At 49.3% G+C, this 22355-nt stretch overlaps 1 protein-coding gene across 1 annotated transcript in view; it reads right to left on the minus strand.

Annotated features, from left to right (window-relative positions):
* The window catches only part of LOC144108596 (RCC1 domain-containing protein 1-like), a 152635-nt gene extending 130286 nt beyond the window's left edge, over window positions 1-22349 (minus strand). Inside the window, exon 1 of the mRNA XM_077641795.1 lies at window positions 22170-22349. Within this exon, the coding sequence (XP_077497921.1) occupies window positions 22170-22308 (139 nt within the window). The 5' untranslated portion in view covers window positions 22309-22349. The remainder of the gene's footprint in view (window positions 1-22169) is intronic.
* Window positions 22350-22355: the final 6 nt, after the last annotated feature.

A 22355-nucleotide genomic window follows, 5' to 3' on the forward strand; every position in this document is an offset into this window, starting at 1 on the left:
ACCCTTCACACCTCGGGCAGTAGAAACAGTGGCAGGAACAGTCGAACAGCACCTGACCGTTGTCTTTGCCTTGCGCGGTATCAGGAACAGTCGAACAGCACCTGACCATTGTCTTTGCCTTGCGCGGTATCATCACGGTGCCTATTATCTACGCTGCCGTCTCGTCTGCACTCCTAGAATTCTGCTTAGACAGCGGACAATGCCCCCTCCAAGCCTGAAATAAATCCCAGCCGTCTGACGAACCCTTCACATCTCGGGCAGCAGAGACAGTGGCAGGAACAGTCGAACAGCACCTGACCATTGTCTTTGCTTTGCGGAGTATCATCACCGTGACGATTATCTACGCTGCCGGTTCGTCTGCACTCCTAGAATTTTGGACGGACAGCGGACAACGCCTCCTCCAAGCCTGCTGTAAATCCCAGCCGTCTGACGAACCCTTCACACCTCAGGCAGCAGAGACAGTGGCAGGAACAGTCGAACAGCACCTGACCATTGTCTTTGCTTTGCGCAGTATCATCACCGTGCCGATTATCTACGCTGCCGTTTCGTCTCCACACCTGGAATTCTGGACGTACAGCGGACAATGCCCCTTCTATACCTCCTAAAAATCCCAGCCGTGCGACGGACCCTTCACACCTCGGGCAGTAGAAACAGTGGCAGGAACAGTCGAACAGCACCTGACCATTGTCTTTGCCTTGCGCGGTATCAGGAACAGTCGAACAGCACCTGACCATTGTCTTTGCCTTGCGCGGTATCATCACCATGCCGATTATCTACAAAGCCATTTCGTCTCCACTCCTGGAATTCTGGACGGACAGCGGAAAACGCCCCCTCGAAGCCTGATATAAATACCAGACATCTAACAAACCCTTCACGTCTCGGGCAGCAGAGACAGTGGCAGGAACAGTCGAACAGCACCTGACCAGTCTGCTTTGCGCAGTACCATCACCGAGCCGATTATCTACGCTGCCGTTTCGTCTGCACTCAGAATTGTGGACGGACAGCGGACAACGCCTCCTCCAAGCCTGCTATCAATCCCAGCCGCCTGACGAACCCTGCACGTCTCGGGCAGCAGCGACAGTGGCAGGAACAGTCGAACAGAACCTGACCATCGTCTTTGCTTTGCGCAATACCATCACCATGCAGATTATCTACGCTGCCGTTTCGTCTCCACACCTGGAATTCTGGACGTACAGCGAACAATGCCCCTTCTATACCTCCTAAAAATCCCAGCCGTGCGACGGACCCTTCACACTTCGGTGAGCAGTGACAGTGGCAGGAACAGTCTAAAAGGACCTGATCATCGTCTTTCCTTCGCGCAGTATCATCTCCGTGCCGATTATCTACGCTGCTGTTTCGTCTACACTCCAGGAATACTGGACGCACAGCGGACAACGCCTCCTCCAATCCTGCTATAAATCCCAGCCGTCTGACGAACGCTTCACATCTCGGGCAGTAGATACAGTGGCAGGAACAGTCAAAAAGCACCTGATCATCGTCTTTGCTTTGCGCAGTATCATCACAGTGCCGATTATCTACAAAGCCATTTCGTCTCCACTCCTGGAATTCTGGATGGATAGCGGACAACGCCCCCTCGAAGCCTGCTATAAATCCCAGCCGTCTGACGAAACCTTCACATATCGGGCAGCAGAGACAGCGGCAGAAACAGTCGAACAGCACCAGACCATCGTCTTTGCTTTGCGCAGTATCATCACCGTGCCGATTATCTACGCTGCCGTTTCGTCTGCATTCCCGGAATACTGGACGGACAGCGGAAAACACCTCCTCCAAGCCTGCTATAAATCCCAGCCGTCTGACGAAACCTTCACATATCGGGCAGCAGAGCCCGTGGCAGGAACACTCCAACAGCACCTGGCCATCATCTTTGTTTTGTGCAGTATCATCAACGTGCCGATTATCTACGCTGCCATTTTGTCTCCGCTCCTGGAATTCTGGACGAACAGCGGACAACGCTTCCTCCAAGCCTGCTATAAATCCCAGCCGTCAGACGAAACCTTCACATCTCGGGCAGCAGAGACAGTGGCAGGAACAGTCGAACAGCACCTGACCATTGACTTTGCTTTGCGCAGTATCATCACCGTGACGATTATCTACGCTGAAGTTTCGTCTGCACTCCTAGAATTCTGGACGGACAGCGGACAACGCCTCCTCCAAGCCTGCTATCAATCCCAGCCGCCTGACGAACCCTTCACGTCTCGGGCAGCAGCGACAGTGGCACGAACAGTCGAACAGAACCTGACCATCGTCTTTGCTTTGCGCATTATCATCACCATGCCGATTATCTATGCTGCCGTTTCGTGTGCTCTCCTATAATTCTCGATGGACAGCGGACAACGCCTCCTCCAAGCGTGCTCTAAATCCCAACCGTCTGACGAAACCTTCACATATCAGGCAGCAAAGATAATGGCAGGAACACTCTAAAAACACCTGATCATCGTCTTTGCTTTGCTGCAGTACCATCACCGTACCGATTATCTACGCTGCCGTTTCGTCTGCACTCCTGGATTTCTGGACGGACAGCGGACAAGGCCTCTTCCAAGCCTACTATATATCGCAGCCGTCCAAAGAACCCTTCACATCTCGGACAGTAGATACAGTGGCAGGAACAGACTAAGAGCACCTGATCATCGTCTTTGCTTTGCGCAGTATCATCACAGTGCCGATTATCTACAAAGCCATTTCGTCTCCACTCCTGGAATTCTGGATGGACAGCGGACAACGTAACCTCGAAGCCTGATATAAGTCCCAGCCGTCTAACGAACCCTTCACATCTCGGGCAGCAGAGACAGTGGCAGGAACTGTCGAACAGCACCTGACCAGTCTTTCCTTTGCGCAGTATCATCACCGTGCCGATTATCTACGCTGCCATTTTGTCCCCACTCCTGGGATTCTAGACGAACAGCGGAAAACGCTTCCTCCAAGCCTGCTATAAATCCCAGCCGTCTGACGAAACCTTCACATATCGGGCAGCAGAGACAGCGGCAGGAAGTCGAACAGCACCTGACCATCGTCTTTGCTTTGCGCAGTATCATCACCGTGCCGATTATCTACGCTGCCGTTTCGTCTGCACTCCCGGAATACTGGACGGACAGCGGACAACGCCTCCTCCAAGCCTTCTATAAATCCCAGCCGTCTGACGAAACCTTCACATATTGGGCAGCAGAGACAGCGGCAGGAACAGTCGAACAGCACCTGACCATCGTCTTTGATTTGGGCAGTATCATCACCGTGCCGATTATCTACGCTGCCGTTACGTCTGCACTCCCGGAATACTGGATGGACAGCGGACAACGCCTCCTCTAAGCCTGCTTTAAATCCCAGCCGTCTGACGAACCCTTCACATCTCGGGCAGTAGATACAGTGGCAGGAACAGTCGAACAGCACCTGACCAACGTCTTTGCTTTGCGCAGTATCATCACCGTGCCGATTATCTACGCTGCCGTTTCGTCTGCACTCCCGGAATACTGGACGGACAGCGGACAACGCCTCCTCCAAGCCTGCTATAAATCCCAGCCGTCTGACGAAACCTTCACATATCAGGCAGCAGAGAGAGTGGCAGGAACAGTCTAAAAGCACCTGATCATCGTCTTTGCTTTGCGCAGTATCATCACGGTGCCGATTATCTACAAAGCCATTTCGTCTCCACTCCTGGAATTCTGGATGGACAGCGGACAACGCCCCCTCGAAGCCTGCTATAAATCCCAGCCGTCTGACGAAACATTCACATATCGGGCAGCAGAGACAGCGGCAGGAACAGTCGAACAGCACCTGACCAGTCTGCTTTGCGCAGTATCATCACCGTGCCGATTATCTACGCTGCCGTTTCGTCTGCACTCAGAATTGTGGACGGACAGCGGACAACGCCTCCTCCAAGCCTGCTATCAATCCCAGCCGCCTGACGAACCCTTCACGTCTCGGGCAGCAGCGACAGTGGCAGGAACAGTCGAACAGAACCTGACCATCGTCTTTGGTTTGCGCAATACCATCACCGTGCACATTATCTACGCTGCCGTTTCGTCTCCACACCTGGAATTCTGGACGTACAGCGAACAATGCCCCTTCTATACCTCCTAAAAATCCCAGCCGTGCGACGGACCCTTCACACTTCGGGGAGCAGTGACAGTGGCAGGAACAGTCTAAAAGGACCTGATCATCGTCTTTCCTTTGCGCAGTATCATCTCCGTGCCGATTATCTACGCTGCTGTTTCGTCTACACTCCAGGAATACTGGACGCACAGCGGACAAAACCTCCTCCAATCCTGCTATAAATCCCAGCCGTCTGACGAACCCTTCACATTTCGGACTGCAGAGACAGTGGCAGGAACAGTCGAACAGCACATGACAATCGTCTCTGCTTTGCGCAGTATCATCACCGTGCCAAATATCTACGCTGCCGTTTCGTCTGCACTTCTGGATTTCTGGACGGACAACGGACAATGCCTCTTCCAAGCCTGCTATAAATCCCAGCCGTCCAAAGAACCCTTCACATCTCAAGCAGTAGATACAGTGGCAGGAACAGTCTAAAAGCACCTGATCATCGTCTTTGCTTTGCGCAGTATCATCACAGTGCCGATTATCTACAAAGCCATTTCGTCTCCACTCCTGCAATTCTGGATGGACAGCGGACAACGTCTTCTCGAAGCCTGATATAAGTCCCAGCCGTCTAACGAACCCTTCACATCTCGGGTAGCAGAGACAGTGTCAGGAACAGTCGAAGAGCACCTGACCAGTCTTTGCTTTGCGCAGTATCATCACCGTGCCGATTATCTACGCTGCCATTTTGTCCCCACTCCTGGAATTCTGGACGGACAGCGGACAACGCCTCCTCCAAGCCTGCTATAAATCCCAGCCGTCTGACGAAACCTTCACATATCGGGCAGCAGAGACAGCGGCAGGAAGTCGAACAGCACCTGACCATCGTCTTTGCTTTGCGCAGTATCATCACCGTGCCGATTATCTACGCTGCCGTTTCGTCTGCACTCCCGGAATACTGGACGGACAGCGGACAACGCCTCCTCCAAGCCTTCTATAAATCCCAGCCGTCTGACGAAACCTTCACATATTGGGCAGCAGAGACAGCGGCAGGAACAGTCGAACAGCACCTGACCATCGTCTTTGATTTGGGCAGTATCATCACCGTGCCGATTATCTACGCTGCCGTTACGTCTGCACTCCCGGAATACTGGATGGACAGCGGACAACGCCTCCTCTAAGCCTGCTTTAAATCCCAGCCGTCTGACGAACCCTTCACATCTCGGGCAGTAGATACAGTGGCAGGAACAGTCGAACAGCACCTGACCAACGTCTTTGCTTTGCGCAGTATCATCACCGTGCCGATTATCTACGCTGCCGTTTCGTCTGCACTCCCGGAATACTGGACGGACAGCGGACAACGCCTCCTCCAAGCCTGCTATAAATCCCAGCCGTCTGACGAAACCTTCACATATCAGGCAGCAGACAGAGTGGCAGGAACAGTCTAAAAGCACCTGATCATCGTCTTTGCTTTGCGCAGTATCATCACGGTGCCGATTATCTACAAAGCCATTTCGTCTCCACTCCTGGAATTCTGGATGGACAGCGGACAACGCCCCCTCGAAGCCTGCTATAAATCCCAGCCGTCTGACGAAACATTCACATATCGGGCAGCAGAGACAGCGGCAGGAACAGTCGAACAGCACCTGACCAGTCTGCTTTGCGCAGTATCATCACCGTGCCGATTATCTACGCTGCCGTTTCGTCTGCACTAAGAATTGTGGACGGACAGCGGACAACGCCTCCTCCAAGCCTGCTATCAATCCCAGCCGCCTGACGAACCCTTCACGTCTCGGGCAGCAGCGACAGTGGCAGGAACAGTCGAACAGAACCTGACCATCGTCTTTGGTTTGCGCAATACCATCACCGTGCACATTATCTACGCTGCCGTTTCGTCTCCACACCTGGAATTCTGGACGTACAGCGAACAATGCCCCTTCTATACCTCCTAAAAATCCCAGCCGTGCGACGGACCCTTCACACTTCGGGGAGCAGTGACAGTGGCAGGAACAGTCTAAAAGGACCTGATCATCGTCTTTCCTTTGCGCAGTATCATCTCCGTGCCGATTATCTACGCTGCTGTTTCGTCTACACTCCAGGAATACTGGACGCACAGCGGACAAAACCTCCTCCAATCCTGCTATAAATCCCAGCCGTCTGACGAACCCTTCACATTTCGGACTGCAGAGACAGTGGCAGGAACAGTCGAACAGCACATGACAATCGTCTCTGCTTTGCGCAGTATCATCACCGTGCCAAATATCTACGCTGCCGTTTCGTCTGCACTTTTGGATTTCTGGACGGACAACGGACAATGCCTCTTCCAAGCCTGCTATAAATCCCAGCCGTCCAAAGAACCCTTCACATCTCGAGCAGTAGATACAGTGGCAGGAACAGTCTAAAAGCACCTGATCATCGTCTTTGCTTTGCGCAGTATCATCACAGTGCCGATTATCTACAAAGCCATTTCGTCTCCACTCCTGCAATTCTGGATGGACAGCGGACAACGTCTTCTCGAAGCCTGATATAAGTCCCAGCCGTCTAACGAACCCTTCACATCTCGGGCAGCAGAGACAGTGTCAGGAACAGTCGAAGAGCACCTGACCAGTCTTTGCTTTGCGCAGTATCATCACCGTGCCGATTATCTACGCTGCCATTTTGTCCCCACTCCTGGAATTCTGGACGGACAGCGGACAACGCCTCCTCCAAGCCTGCTATAAATCCCAGCCGTCTGACGAAACCTTCACATATCGGGCAGCAGAGACAGCGGCAGGAACAGCCGAACAGCACCTGACCATCGTCTTTGATTTGGGCAGTATCATCACCGTGCCGATTATCTACGCTAACGTTTCGTCTGCACTCCCGGAATACTGGATGAACAGCGGACAACGCCTCCTCTAAGCCTGCTGTAAATCCCAGCTGTCTGACGAACCCTTCACATTTCGGGCAGTAGATACAGTGGCAGGAACAGTCGAACAGCACCTGACCATCGTCTTTGCTTTGCGCAGTATCATCACCGTGCCAAATATCTACGCTGACGTTTCGTCTGCACTCCCGGAATTCTGGACGGACAGCGGACAAGGTCTCTTCCAAGCCTGCTATAAATCCCAGCCGTCAAAAGAACCCTTCACATCTCGGGCAGCAGAGACCGCGGCAGGAACAGTTGAACAGCACCTGACCAGTTTTTGCTTTGTGCAGTATCATCAGCGTGTCGATTATCTACGCTGCCATTTCGTCTGGACTCCTGTAATTCTGGACGGACAGCGGTCAACGCTCCCTCCAAAGCTGCTTTAAATCCCAGCTTTGACGATCCCTTCACATCTCGGGCAGCAGAGACCGTGGCCGGAACAGTCTAACAGCACCTGATCGTCTTTGCGCAGTATCATCACCGTGCCGATTATCTACGCTGCCGTTTCGTCTCCAGTCCTGGAATTCTGGACGGACAGCGGACGACGCTCCCACCAAGCCTGCTAAATCCCAGCCCTCTGGCGAACCTTTCACATCTCGGGCAGCAGAGACAGTGGCAGGAACAGTCTAAAAGCACCTGACCATCGTCTTTGCTTTGCGCAGTATCATCACCGTCACGATTATCTACGCTGCCATTTCGTCTCCAGTCCTGGAATTCTGGACGGACAGTGGACAACGCTCCCTCCAAGCCTGCAAAATCCCAGCCCTCTGACGAACCCTTCACATCTCGGGCAGTAGAGACAGTGACAGGAACAGTCGAACAGCACGTGACCAGTCTTTGCTTTGTGAAGTATCATCACCGCGCCGATTATCTACGCTGCCGTTTCGTCTCCACTGCTGGAATTCTGGACGGACAGCGGATAACGCCCCCTCTAAGCCTGCTATAAAGCCGAGCCGTCTGACGAACCCTTCACATCTCGGGCAGCAGAAAAGTTGCAGGAACAGTAGAACAGCACCTGACCATCGTGTTTGCTTTGCGCAGTATCACCGTGCCGATTATCTACGCTGCCGTTTCGTCTGCAAGCCTGGAATTCTGAACGGACAGCGGACAATGCCCCCTCTAAGCCTGCTTTAAATCCCAGCCGTCTTACGAACCCTTCACATTTCGGACAGCAGCAGGAAGTCGAACAGCACTTCACCATCGTCTTTGTTTTGTCCAGTATCATCAATGTGCAGATTATCTATGCTGTCATTTTGTCTACGCTCCTGGAATTCTGGAATAACAGCGGACAGCTCCCCCTCCAAGCCTGCTATAAATCCCAGCCGTACAGTTCTCTACGCAGGTCGCGGCCTCCTGTAGTCTTTCTTCCTTTTCTTTTAGTGCGCCCGTATTTGCCACTACAAAACCTTCTAGAACACTCTAGTTAAGCAAATCTATGGTAAGGTGGCTAGGTTGGAAAGGTGTGAAAACCGGCCGGGGAAACATGGCCCCGCAGCGCGCCGATGCCGTGCGGCGGCGCTGACGGCAGAGGCGCGGTAAGGCGCGAAGCCAAAATGAGCGAATCGCGTAGGCGAAATTTAACCACTCAAGCGAAAATGAGCCTGTTTTGCTTATCGCGCGTTTTCTGTAAGTGTGAAAGAATGGATTTCTATCATAAAATAGTTTTTCGTCAACTCGCATTATTATTCTCATGAAATGTGCTGCTTCACAAGCCGAGTTTGCATTGCATAGCTGAACTGAAGCGCGTTTTGTGCGTGCACATTTCGAGACGCTGCCCAGGATGTGAGGAACGCTGTTAATGCCGAAGCGGGTTTCAGAATAATTTAAATAATATTTGGTTTTTGGGGAAAGCAAATGGCGCGCGCTATCTGTCTCATATATCGGCGAACACGTGAACCGCGCCGTAAGGGAAGGGATTCCTATTCCACCTCAAGAGGTGGTAAAGCAAGTCATACGTTCCGCAGAATTTCGTTCAGAAATCACTAGCATAATAAACACTATAGCTGCTGAGCAACTCGGAGCGATGCACCAACAGCTCATATACAAGCCCAGGCACAGCTGATACAATCCATGACGGACAGGATAGAAGCTACGATCAACACACGCTTGGAAAAACATGACGCCGGCATCAATAAACTTTTCTATCTTGTACTTCATGAGGAACTGCCTCGCAAGCTGCGCGCAGTTCAACACGCTGCCTGTCCTGATCCAGTATTTCCAGACCAGCAACATGGCACACAAAAATAGCCCGTAAAAAAATTGGCGGCGACGCCAGTCCACTACACCAAAATAAACAATTATATGGCAATGGAACTGTCGCAGCATACGCCGAAAACAAGCGCATCTAGCACCATATATCGCAGACTCCCCTAATCCCCCCATGTCATCGCTATGCAAGAGACAGAAACAAATCGCATTCATATCCGCGGTTATCGCAGGGTAGTCCTTACGCCACGTACGGCAATCCTGACACTCGCATCCATGCCGGTGCTAGACCGCACACCGACAAACACGCCAGCGAGCACGGACACTCAGTATACCGCGATAGAGCTCAGCTCATCCGGGCACACATATGGCCTCACTATTCTTAACATATACAACAATCCCAAAGATAAAGGCAGAGTTATTCCGGGCATCCTGGGCTCCTTTCGTTCCTCAAAGCTCCTTGTGGTGGGTGATTTTAATACACGTCACACGCACTGGTGATACACCTCGGATACCCCCAAAGGTAACGTCAATTCTACCGCAATGGCTGATTACAACCTTGGCCTGATCACAAACCCCACCGTACCCACTCGCATTGGCACAAGTGTCACCCGCGACACCACACCCGATCTCACAGGGGCCACACCGAACATAATCGTTAAATCTCACACGGTGTTCCAAGACAGCCTTGGGAGTGACCACTTTCCAGTCTCCACTACTATTGCTTACGATTCCAAGATTTTTATCCCTCGTTCACAGCTCCTCACTGACTGGGATAAATTGCGCTCATACTTGGCAGCTGATTCTACCGAACCCCGTACTGTCACCGACTGGACATACCGTCTGGTGGAGGCTATCCAGGCGAACAACAAACGCATTAAAAACACTCCTGCGGCACCGCAGGTTGATCCGCATCTGGCTCATCTATGGGAGGCCCGACAGGGACTTCTCAAGCGCTGGCGTAACCAGCGACACAATCGTAAATTGAGACTCCGCATAGCCGCTCTCACTCGTGAGGCAGAAGAATACGCGAACACGCTATAGCCCGCGCAAACTGGGCAACCTTCTGTAACGACCTCAAGGGTACAGTAAGCACTAAACGCACGTAGTCCCTGCAACGCGCTCTCAGATCCAGAAACCACTAAGTCTTAGACACAAGTAAGCAGACAACATCTAATACAACTAGAGCTTCAAAAGGGCACAGACGTAATTGCCCAACTACGGGACACTTAATATCCCCATTCCTTCAGTCAGCAGATCCACCCAATCTACCTCCACCTAACCCAGAACTTGATGCCGACATTACCTTAACCGAAGTCCGCCGGGCACTCTTTAGTATTCACCGCTCTACGGCGCCGGGGCCGGATGGAATAACGTAAAGGCACTACTCAATCTGGACGAAGTCTCGCTTCAGGAACTCACGGAGCTCTTTAATAACGACTAGCACGCTGGGAAGCTCCTGTCAGCCTGGACACCATGCCAGCATTCGATTTATACCCAAACCGGGCAAACCCGTCACCCTTAAAATTTGCGCCCCATCTCCTTAACGAGCTGTGTCGGCAAGCTCTTCGAGCATGTGATTCTCAATCGCCTGCGACCGTTCTTAGAAACAACAGGCTTTCTCTCCAACGTTCAATTTGGCTTCCGTCCAAACATCTCGGCGCAGGACGTACTTCTCGCCCTTAAAGAGTCTCTTTTACACTAAGCGCCGTACAGCCGCTGCGCGAGCGATACTGGCCCTGGATATTCATGTACAAGTAAAACTCTAGTTTGGGCGAGTTGGTTCATGTTGAAAGAAAAACTGGCAATGGCGCAAGAAACGGGGACACAGAAGGAACACAAAAGACAGGACTGACGCCAACTTACAACTGGGGTTTATTGCACCTAGCCTGCCTTTTATACCACAACCAAGCCATATCAACAAATGCGTAAACGTTGTACATATCAAACGGCAATTCATGCGAACACTGGCAACAAAGTAACGCTGATCACACTAGAATCTAATCTACACAGAGCTTGGGAAGCCAACTTCTTTTCTGGCCAGCAGAAATAATAACATCATCCAAGGGGCATGACAAGTCCACACTATCATTTTATGAAACGCGTGAAGAAGGCGAAAAAGAGCACGAATTCAACGACAATGACATAAGGCCTTCGACACACTAAGCCATGACCATATCCTGACGACATTAGCCACCACCGGCTGTGGCACCCGCATATGGCAATATGTTCGGGCCTTCCTTCAGGGACGCACGGCAAAACTCTATATCTTGGGGATGTCACCTCCCAGCTTTTCCCCCTGTTTAACCGGGGAACCCCACAAGGGGCGGTCCTATAACCTTTACTGTTTAACATTGCCCTAGCGCCACTGGCAAAGGCCCTTGCTGCTATCCCAGGGCTCCACACAGCCATATACGCAGATGATATAACCCTCTGAACCACGGGAGGATATATTGGAACAGCCCAGGATATCCTGCAATCTGCCATAGACATCACCACCACTCTTTTAGCAAACGCAGGCATCCGTTGCTCTACACGTAAATCGGAACCCTTGCCGCTGAAACCCCTCCCCAGTGAACCCCCCCCAATGAACTGCACAAGTACAGGAATCCAGTGCCCATTGTGACTCAGGTGAAGATTCTCGGCCTTCTCATTAACAACACACTCCATGCAACCGCCACCCTTAAGTTCTTACAAATGTAGACCAAAGAGGTCGCTGCACTGATCAGGCGGGCGGAAGCACACAATCATGGACTGTCTGAACGCGAGACCCTCAATATGACAAATGCATTACTCATCAGCCGCACTACATACCACCTCCTATACCACATACTCATTCAGCGCCAAACACAACAGGCAGACATCCTAATACGCACGGCTGTCGCCTCCGCCCTACGTCTTCCACTGACGGTTAGCACGAAACGCCTCCTGGTCACTGGTACCCACAATACCGTGATCGAATAGAGGCTCAACGCACCAACCAATTAGTCCGCCTGAGCCGCACGGAAACAGGACAATGCCTACTGCGACAGCTCCGTCTCAATCCACTCATACCCACCCCAACAAGTCCTACACCTTACATGATTTCTCTGCGCACGCAGGATCACATATATCAGAAGGTTCTACAGCGCAATATGAACGCTAGCCTCCATCAGGGTAGGCGGCAGGCTCGAGCTAGCTGTTACACCAAAACATACAGCAACCGCTCCGATATCCTTTATGTCGACGTGGCAGAGAAGTCTAAAGTAGGATTCTTCACGGCAGTCGCAGCCTATGAAGACCGCACTGGGAGGAGGGGGGGGGGGGGCGCCGCCACTATCCGAACTAATTCACCTGCAGAGGCGGAAGGAGCCGCCATCGCACTTGCGCTGGCCCACTCCACCATTGACAAAAACATAACCGAAATTTCCAGATTCCCAGGCCGCATACCGCCACTACCTAAAGGGCGTGGCAACGCCGGCCACACACCGTATTCTTGAAACAGCCACCTCTCGACCGAACGGTTACTCTGTCGTGGATCCCTGGGCATGCCTCGATCCCCGGTAATGAGCGCGTTCATGCGCTGGCCCGAGAACTCTCCTCCCGGACCCCGGACGATCAGGCACCCAACCCTGAGCAAGAGGCCCCATCGGTCCTTTATACATATCATCAATCACCGCATTCTCTAAACTCAGCCGCATGAAATTACCACCACCCCACGGTACTTTGTCTCCCTTATCCAGCGCCACATAGCGACAATTACAGACGGGCTGCTTTGTTTCACCCTACCGTCTCTCATGCTTTCACCCCCCATTTCCTCCTCATTGTAACACCTGTGGTGTGCCCAGATCCACACTTTTCCACTACCTTTGGGAATGTCCTTCCCCACAGGCAGTACCCCCATCCCCAATCCCACTCATTTTTCCTGGGAGGCTGCTTTACGGACCGCTCAGCCCACCGGCCAGAAATGGCTGGTGGATCGGGCCTTATGTGAGGCACAAGCCCGTGGACTCCTGGACCAGTAGGAGACCACCCTGGAAGATTTTTTTTTCTTCTAATAAAAGTTGTTTCCATCCATCCGTTATAGTTTATTACTTAAACATTTGGACGTAATGGCAGCTCGAGAAAAGGAGTACTGCCTCCGTTATAGTTTATTACTTAAAACATTTGGACGTAATAACAACCACCGTCTACCTTTAATGTCTGCCTATATTTAACTCAGGAACCGCTGATAAATCTGTTCTTTGCGCATATGTCATCTTATGCCTTCGCAGCCAGCGCTACAAGATTTGAAGGATGAGTTGGCACTCTAGTTATTTTATTTTAGTCTGACTGCACCAAAATCATTTTTGATGTCATAGGCAGCAGTGCACTTCATGCATTGCATCAAACTGTAAGAATAAATATAAATAAGGTGCATAAATTTAAGGCATAATGGAAAATAAACTCTTCATGCTTGCTGACTTTAAGGCTTAATGGGAAATAAACTCTCCATGCTTGCTGACAATGGCGGCAGCCAATAATAATAATAATAATAATTGGTTTTTGGGGAAAGGAAATGGCGCAGTATCTGTCTCATATATCGGCGGACACCTGAATCGCGCCGTAAGGGAAGGGATAAGGAGGGGCTAAGAGAAGAAAGGAAGCGGTGCCGTAGTGGAGGGCTCCGGAATAATTTCAACCACCTGGGGATCTTTAACGTGCACTGACATCGCACAGCACACAGGCGCCTCAGCGTTTTGCCTACATAAAAACGCAGCCGCCGCGGTTGGGTTCGAAACCGGTAACTCCGCATAAGTAGCCGAGCACCTAACCACTGAGCCACCGCGGCGGGTCGGAATAATTTAAACGACCTGGGTTTCAACGTGCACTGACACTGCGTTGCGCCGCCACCGAAACGTAGCCACTACACGTAAGTACGGCGAGAAGAGCAGGTTGTAATGCGTGCTGTAGGACGTCAAAACTGCAGTCGCATTGGCTGAAGGCGAAAATGAAAACTCGTTTTTAGGGAAAGGAAATATCGCAGTATCTGTCTCACATATATCGGTGGACACCTGAACCGCGCCGTAAGGGAAGGGATGAGGGACTAAGAGAAGGAAGAGGTGCAGTAGTGGAGGGCTCCGGAGTAATTTCGACCACCTGGTGATCTTTAACATGCACTGACATCACACAGCACACGGGTGCATTAGCGTTTTTCCTCCATAAAAACGCAGCCGCCGTGGTCGGGTTCGAACCCGTGAACTCCGGATCAGTAGCCGAGCGCCCTAACTAACCACTAGAAGCCACAGCGGCGGGTAGGATGAAGGCGCCCCAACGCACAAGAGAGAGAGAAAAACTTTATTTGGTCCATTAAGTGCTTAGCGTTCGGTCTTCGTCTGCATCGCTGCAGACTCGACCTTCAAAGCAGGGTTGGGCCCCTAGTCCAGGGCTCCACTGAGTCGCGCTGCTTCGCTTGCGTGCTGCACCATTTCCCTTTGGGCGGCGAGCTCGCAGCTGGTGAGCCGGCTCTCCCACTGCTCCACACTCGGGGATTTTTGTTGGTGGAACGTGTAGTTTCGCTTACACTCCCAGGTTATATGGTAAAGCGTGGGGGTTGCCCCGCACCACGGGCATGTGTTCCTATGCTGTGTAGGATACACCTTGCTAAGTATATGTAGGCTAAAGAATATTCCCGTTTGCAGCCTTCCCCATAGCTGCTTGATGTGTTAGGCCCTTATGTTGCGGGGTGTATCTAATTTTCCTGCCTCTTTGATAGTTTAAGTATTCTGAAAATCCGATCTCCACGGTCAAGTGCTATCCCGGGGCGTATGGCCGCTCAGCTCAAACCGGTTTTTGTTGCCGCTTGCGAACCTGTAGCATGTATGCCATCTTGACGCTCATGTTATCAATGAAGCAGCACATCTGGCCATGGAATCGTTTATTTACAAGTGAGGGGGAAAATTTTTCAGAATTTGATCTGCAACACACAAAGCTTCCGTGTTTTCCGTTTCTTCTATCCTCCTGATTTATACCCTTAAGGAAAAAAATAATCCTTGTGAGGCAATAAAAACGTACAATGCTGTCAGCGCAACAGAATGCTCAAAACGACTAATTTTTGGCACGTATCACTAACTGACTGTAGAATACCTCTTCCGCAGCTTCGACATGCAAGCGCGTTCGGTTGAACGCATGTGCAAGTTCGTTTTCAAGGAGAGTGACAATACTGGATACTGACGGCCTTGTCGGCACTTGGGATCGCTCAAGACCACTTGGCAAACATTCCCTGGCAGGCAGGGGCACGGAACAGAAAGCTTTTTTTTTTTTGTTTTTCTGTATCCCATTCCACACCCAGGCGCAAAGCACAAACACTCAGTCTTCTTTTTTGTTGTCGAAGGCATCTCACCCTCGGAAGAGAAAACACTGCTACAGACACTCCAATACAGGCGACGAAATGAACTGAACTGACTATAGCTGCTACGGGGTGCGCAAGGCCGACACGGTTGAGCTTACCGCGCCGTTACTAGCAGCGCCACATTCCTCCTGGCGGCATCGGTGCGCAGAGGGGTCACGCGCGGCCGACGGAAAGCGCCGCGGTCTTCACACCTTCCCAATCTAGCCACCTTATCTATGGCTAAAAGAGAATAGTTGCCAGATAATTTTTTCTACGTCGCTGATTCCAAACAAGCTTTGAAAATTGGTGGTAGAATTTCTTTTGCTATAAAAATGGAGGATAAACGCGGACAGTATCCGAAAAGGTGGTGCGGTCGCTTACCACTTGGTTTTGGCAAAACTGTTTTTCAGGCCGAAATACGACTTTCTAAGAAAAGTGCGACCATGAAACGCAGAAATATATTAAGTTCTCAAATTGCAAATAGAACATTTTTTTTTCAAATGTTTTCTTACTCTAGGCCCTTAAGAGGTACAAGCAGTTCACTATAGTACAAGCAGAAGGTGCTGCACGCCTACAAGCCTAGATCCAGCCATGATGACCGGATGGTTGAAAGCTTCTACGAATACGTGGAATCGGCAAAGAACAAAGCAAAATCACAGTAAACTGTACTAATCGGCAACTTCAATGCGAAGGTAGGCAAGCAGGCCAAAGACAAGGCAGTAGGCGACTATGGCACAGGCTCAAGGAATAGCAGAGGGGAGTTATTAGCAGAGTTCACAGAGAAATAATTTATGGATCATGAATACCTTTTTCTGCAAACGAGAGAACAGGAAGTGGACGTGGAAGAGCTCCAATGGTGAGACTAAAAACGAAATAGACTTCATACTAGGGAGTTTTAGCATAGCCGGAAAGCCGTACGGTAAATACGGTAATGCGTTGCCATTTCTACCGTTGCCAGGCTTGCCCAGCCGTATTTGCCGTAGTTAGCGTACGGTGGAGCTAAAGCTCTCTACTACGCACTCACCCAGGTATAGTGCCGGATGTGGAGGTCCTCGGAAAGGTGCCTTGTAGCGACCACAGAATGGTAAGGTCTCAAATTAGCTTAGACTGAAGAGGGAACAGAAGAAACCAGTGAAATGGAAGCCCATTGACGAGTTAGCAGTGAGGGAAAGTAGAGGAATTCAGGATACCATTGCAGAACAGATATTCTGCATATTACCTGGATTTTCAGCGCAACAAAGACACACACAAGAAAGAGGACAACACAGATTCTACAACTGTTTAATCAGGTGAAAGCAGTCGACATATATAGCCCTCCCTCCTGAAGCACACGCGTACAAGGCAACAAGAAACCCAGCACCAATCTTATCAGAGTAGGCGTGAAAAATTTCCGCTTAGCCTCAAAGAAAAGCTGAAGTGTCACTGACACAGCTCGAACCCGCCTTTTTTGATGTAAAAGGCTTCCAGAGTTTCACAAGCAGTCTGCTGTCTGCCTCTACCCAGAATCCTCACATCGTGGAACCATGGCGCACAATTGGTGCAAGCCCTATAGTGTTCGCAAAATCTCACCCTCGCTATTTTCAGTACCTTTTGCATGTTCCCCTAGTCTGTCATTCACGAAATGTCCCGTTCTATCCAATATGGGATTTCTTGTAGGACAGCAGAATTTCATAGATGACGTTAGTGGCGCATTTTACGAAACGCCGCCCATGTCTCATTTGACAGCAGACCTTTTGGCTTTCGCAGGTTATGCGACGGCTCAGCTGGGCAAGCTTGTGGGGGGCAGAGAAAACCACCAGTGCAATAAACCGTTTTGCCACTTTCTTCAGGCCGTGAGTGACTTTGTGAATGTAAGGTACAACCACAGGCCTCTCATTTGCCGCCGGTTCATTCCTGCTTGCTCCCTCCTTCCGAAGCGATTCCGCCACAGGTAGTCACGCTGATGATGATGATGCTTTGCCCCTTAAATACATTTATTTTGTCTCAAAAATGTGCCAATGATTCACTGAATGGCCATCTTTTGTAATGCAGCGCGAACAATGTCGGACAAGAACAAGAAGGACACGAGACGAGCGCAGACTCTCAACTAAGAAAGTTTTATTAGCAACACCGGTTGCTTATAAAGGAAAAAAAACACACACAGTATATCACATGTTACACTAAAATCAATAAAACATGAGGCAGAGAAGCACACGACGCTCAAAGGCCACCAAAAAAATCTATCTCTTTGTCATTAAGAGTGAGTGATGGTTTGCTGACACACTTTGACTCTTGACTGATATGGAATGCTTCCATCACTTCTCGCGTGGTTTGATCACAATGCGTGTAAAGCACCTTTGAGCTATGCCACATGGCTGTGCATTTTTTCTTTTTCATTACTCCACACTTTTTACAGTGGCTTACCAAGTATGAAAGCTCCTTGTTATTGTCTAAATTATTTCTGTGCTCCTGCAACCTTTTATTTAGGCAACGTCCCATCTGCCCAATGTACTGGGCTCCACAGGAGAGTGGAATTTGGTACACCCCTTTGCGACAAGCGACGAACTAACTTGTCTCTGTGCGCGGTGCCACAACCTTTCCTTTTATCCGACAGTTCCCTCTCCCGGACGTAACTGCTCTAGTTTGATGGGAGCTGATATAGCTACATTTACTTCATATTGACTTGCCACATTTTTCAGCCCATGGGTGATGCGATGTAGGTAAGAAAGAACAGCAACTTTTTTCTTTTTGGTTGTCACGAGTTTGCTGAGTGTCCTGCTGTTTCACCCACTTGAGGAAACGAGAACAGGCCTCTGTTACTGTAAAGCTTGGGTACCCGGCAAGCCTAATCCTAGAGAGTTGAGACTGGAAACTGTCGCTGAGAGCATGGAGACAGGATTTTGTCATATAATTCTGAAGGCAGGAACTGACAATGCCGTTTTTAACAAGTGAGTGAAACAGCAGGACACTCAGCAAACTCGCGACAACCAAAAATAAAAAAAGAAAAAAGTTGCTGTCCTTCCTTGCCTACATCGCATCACCCATGGGCTGAAAAATGTGGCAAGTCAATATGAAGTAAATGTAGCTATATCAGTTCCCATCAAACTAAAGCAGTTACGTCAGTCCCAGAGAGGGAACCGTCGGATAAAAGGAAAGGTTGTGGCACCCACAGAGACAAGTTCTTCGCTTGTCGCAATGGGGTGTACCAAATTCCACTCTCCTGCGGTGCCCAGTACATCCTGCAGACGGGGACGTTGCCTAAATAAAGGGTTGCAGGAGCACAGAAATAATCTAGACAACATAACAAGGAACTTTCACACTTGGTAAGATACTGTAAAAAGTATGGAGTAATGAAAAAGAAGAAAAAATGCACAGCCATGTGGCATAGCACAAAGGTGCTTTACACGCAGTGTGATCAGACCACGCGAGAAGTAATGGAAGCATTCCATATCAGTCAAGAGTCAAAGTGTGTCAGCAAACAGCAAGTCACTCTCAATGACAAAGAGATAGCCTTTCTTGGTGGCCTTTGAGCACGCATGTTACTCTGCCTCATGTTTTATCAATTTTAGTGAAACATGTGATATACTTTGTGCGTGTGTTTTTGTTTTATAAGCACCAGGTGTTGCTAATAAAACCACAGTTGAGAGTCAGCGCTCGTCTCGTGTCCTTCTTGTTCTTGTCCGACGTCGTTCACGCTGTTTTACAAAAGATGCATCTGTGCCAACTTGCCCAACTGAACGTACTACTTGAATGGCCATATTTTCGTTAATCAGGTAGGTTATCAGCTTGTTTTACTCAGCAAAAAAAAGTGCCAAAATGAAACAACGACGAGACAGAGACATGAGGTCTTGTCTATGTCTGATCCTGGTTTCAGTGCTATTTTTCCATTCATTTACCTTTTATAGCACAGATGACAATTAATTTAGATAAAACTGTTGCTATGTCGCTTACAAGGAAAACTTCTAAATTCGATTATGCGCACTCGATGAATAATGTGAATATTCAAGATGGGACTGAATATCGGTACATGGGTGTTCTGACCACTTCAGACTTCAATTGGACTGCACATGCTTAAAGAATCACCAGTGGGCCTGCGACATTCCACAGGCGATACGAAACCTTCAGCTTACGTCACGCTTTTATGACCAGTCTCTGAATACGCAAACATAGAATGGTTTCCTTACAACAAAAATAACATTAGAACACTCAATATGGTGCAAAGAAAAGCCGTGCGCTTCACCTTCAACTGTTATCGTTGCACACATTCACCCACAGAACTTTTACAATCAGCCAGCCTTCACACGCTGTCCAGCCGTGCTGAATTACATTCTCAAATTTTTGTATTTACTACTTAACTCATTAATGATATCCTCTACAGACGTTGTTCACATTAATCAATCAAGAGCTACACGACACAAACATGCACTCCCTCTTGAACAATAATTTTGTTACAATAATACCTTCCGATATTCATTTTTTCCCACAAACAGTCAGAGATTGGAACCAGTTGCACCCATCAATTACAGTTCAGCCTACAGTGGACAAATTTCTCAAGCTAGCTGATTGCTCTATTCTTACATTTAGTTCGGCATGAATCTGTATTTTTTTTTTTCATTTTTACTGCTGTGCTTTCTTCCAATGTATTCATGATGTGCAAGTGTCATTCTTGTTTTATGACTTGATTCTTTTTTTGTCTATGCCACACGAGTTGCCTGTGTATCATCCTATCGTTAAGCTTCAATCTTTAGTCAGTGAAACTGTATTTGTATACCATATGTTCTAGTTCACTCCTGTAAAAATCCCAAGGGATAAGCAGCATTCTGAAATAAATAAATAAATAAGGTGCAAGCTGTTTGCCCCTCTCGCATACAGATGGTAAAATTGCACTCTGAATGCATCTCGGAACTGAATGGCATCACTTTCAAGCACTCGTTTTTGTAGAAAAAAAGGGGTACATAGCTGTACCAGTGACTTCGTAGACTTCAAATGTGGTATGTGTCGATATGACATATAAGAAAACTTGCAATAGGATTGAAAATTGCGTCAAGAAGAGGCACTGAACCAAGGCTCAACAGTGTTTCAAATTTTATTTTTTCCCTCCAAGATGGGTTGCACCAAACTGTACACCCGCACTTGTAAAAACACACAGAACACCAAGGAGGCCTATTAGCGAAAGACACTGAATGGTACTATTCAGTAATATTCAGCATGGAAAAATATGGTCTGTTTGCTGGCACTTGGAGCAAACGGGACAACACGAGTCCTCCCACCCCATTCCCTTATGGTGCTTCCTCCTCAGGTGTGCCTCCTGTGTCAAGCAGGCCGGCACCGATGATACATGTATTCATGACTATAGCCAGCTCTTCCACCTCCTTTCCTGCCTGAAGACACACAGCCATCGAAAGCAGAATTTGTTCATGAATGCGGTGTCATTAAGTAGTTTGTTATCAACACAGAACAAGAAACAGGTACCTGCAACGCCTCCTACAAGCAAGTTTCTAACTTGAGTCAATCGTTGGCAGATTAACACGGAGTAGTAAAGGTTAAGCTCCACTTTATAAAGTGCACCCAGCTACAGTGAGCAAATCTCCACATTCAGGGGTACAGTTACATACATTGGACTTGTGAGGACAGGATACTTTAGCTGAAATCAAAAGAGGAAATGAACATGGGCAGTACATGTACAGTACTCACGGATTGAAATAGGACATTCGGAGCGCTAGCCTTGCAGTGCCACGCAGGCATGTGGTAAACCACAGGCCGGCTGATTGGCTACTGGAAGGAACAATTCTGCTTTGTAGATGTTCTCCCTCTCACGCCATACCACGGGCGGCGCTCCATGAAGCGACGGCCACGCGCTCCGAATGTCCTATTTCAATCCGTGAGTACTGTACGTAATACATACACAACATCTGGGGTAGGTAACCAATTAAGGGTAGGGTCATTGTAAATTTTGGGTTTCAATGTCCCGAAGTGATACATGAGAAACACCATAGTGGGGCGGGAGGGGGTGCTTGGAATTAGTTTAGCTTCAGTGAACTCGGCTACTCACGTATCAGATGTAGGAATTATCCCTTTGCGGCACGGCGTCTACAACTGTGCACGCAACTGACTCTTGAAACTTTTCTCCAAGGCGTCTAGAGCTGTCATTTCCACGAAGTCAGTGATTTGAAATCCTTGCTGGACAGAATGGAAGGGCCTTTATGTGTGTAGGAAAAAGGATGGGAAGTTGCGAAGTTGTATGGTGTGTGCCTAGGAAGTGCTGTCACTTTTTTTCTTCTCCCACCTGGCGGAACGTTTTACTAAAGGGCACTGCAGCCGATTTTTCACTGCAGAAGCTGCTTCGAATTGTAAAGAAATTAAACGGTCATAAATGTGTTCTTCTGTAGAAAAGGGCTGAAATTTCACACGAGTGGAATTGTGCGCTGTGCGCGAATGTTGAAAGTTTTTAAGTCATTCACGTTATTTCAGTGAAATAAGGGTTGTAAATATACACACACACAGCAGAATGTGTGCCTGAAAGGGTTATGCTGCAATACATGACGTAAATAAATGACGACCAACGATGCCCTGGACAAGACAGGGTCGGCCTTTCTCGGCCTCAAACAGAATGGCGCGAGCACTCTAGTTATTATTTCCGAACACTCGTCTTGCCAACAACCAAGCACTGCTCACCTGTCACTAGGATGGCGCTCGCCCAACCAACGTGCACAGACCGCAGAGGGCTAGGAGCCTCCGGGCATGACCTAAAGCATTTGCCGGGAACAAAACAAAAGCACTCGAATTTGTCGAACCCGTAGTAGCAATACGACATGCTTAGGTCGCTTAGGTAGAGACAATGCCTCCTGAAGAACATGCCTG

This window comes from Amblyomma americanum, chromosome 1 (assembly GCF_052857255.1).
Source record: "Amblyomma americanum isolate KBUSLIRL-KWMA chromosome 1, ASM5285725v1, whole genome shotgun sequence".
Lineage (NCBI taxonomy): Eukaryota > Metazoa > Arthropoda > Arachnida > Ixodida > Ixodidae > Amblyomma > Amblyomma americanum.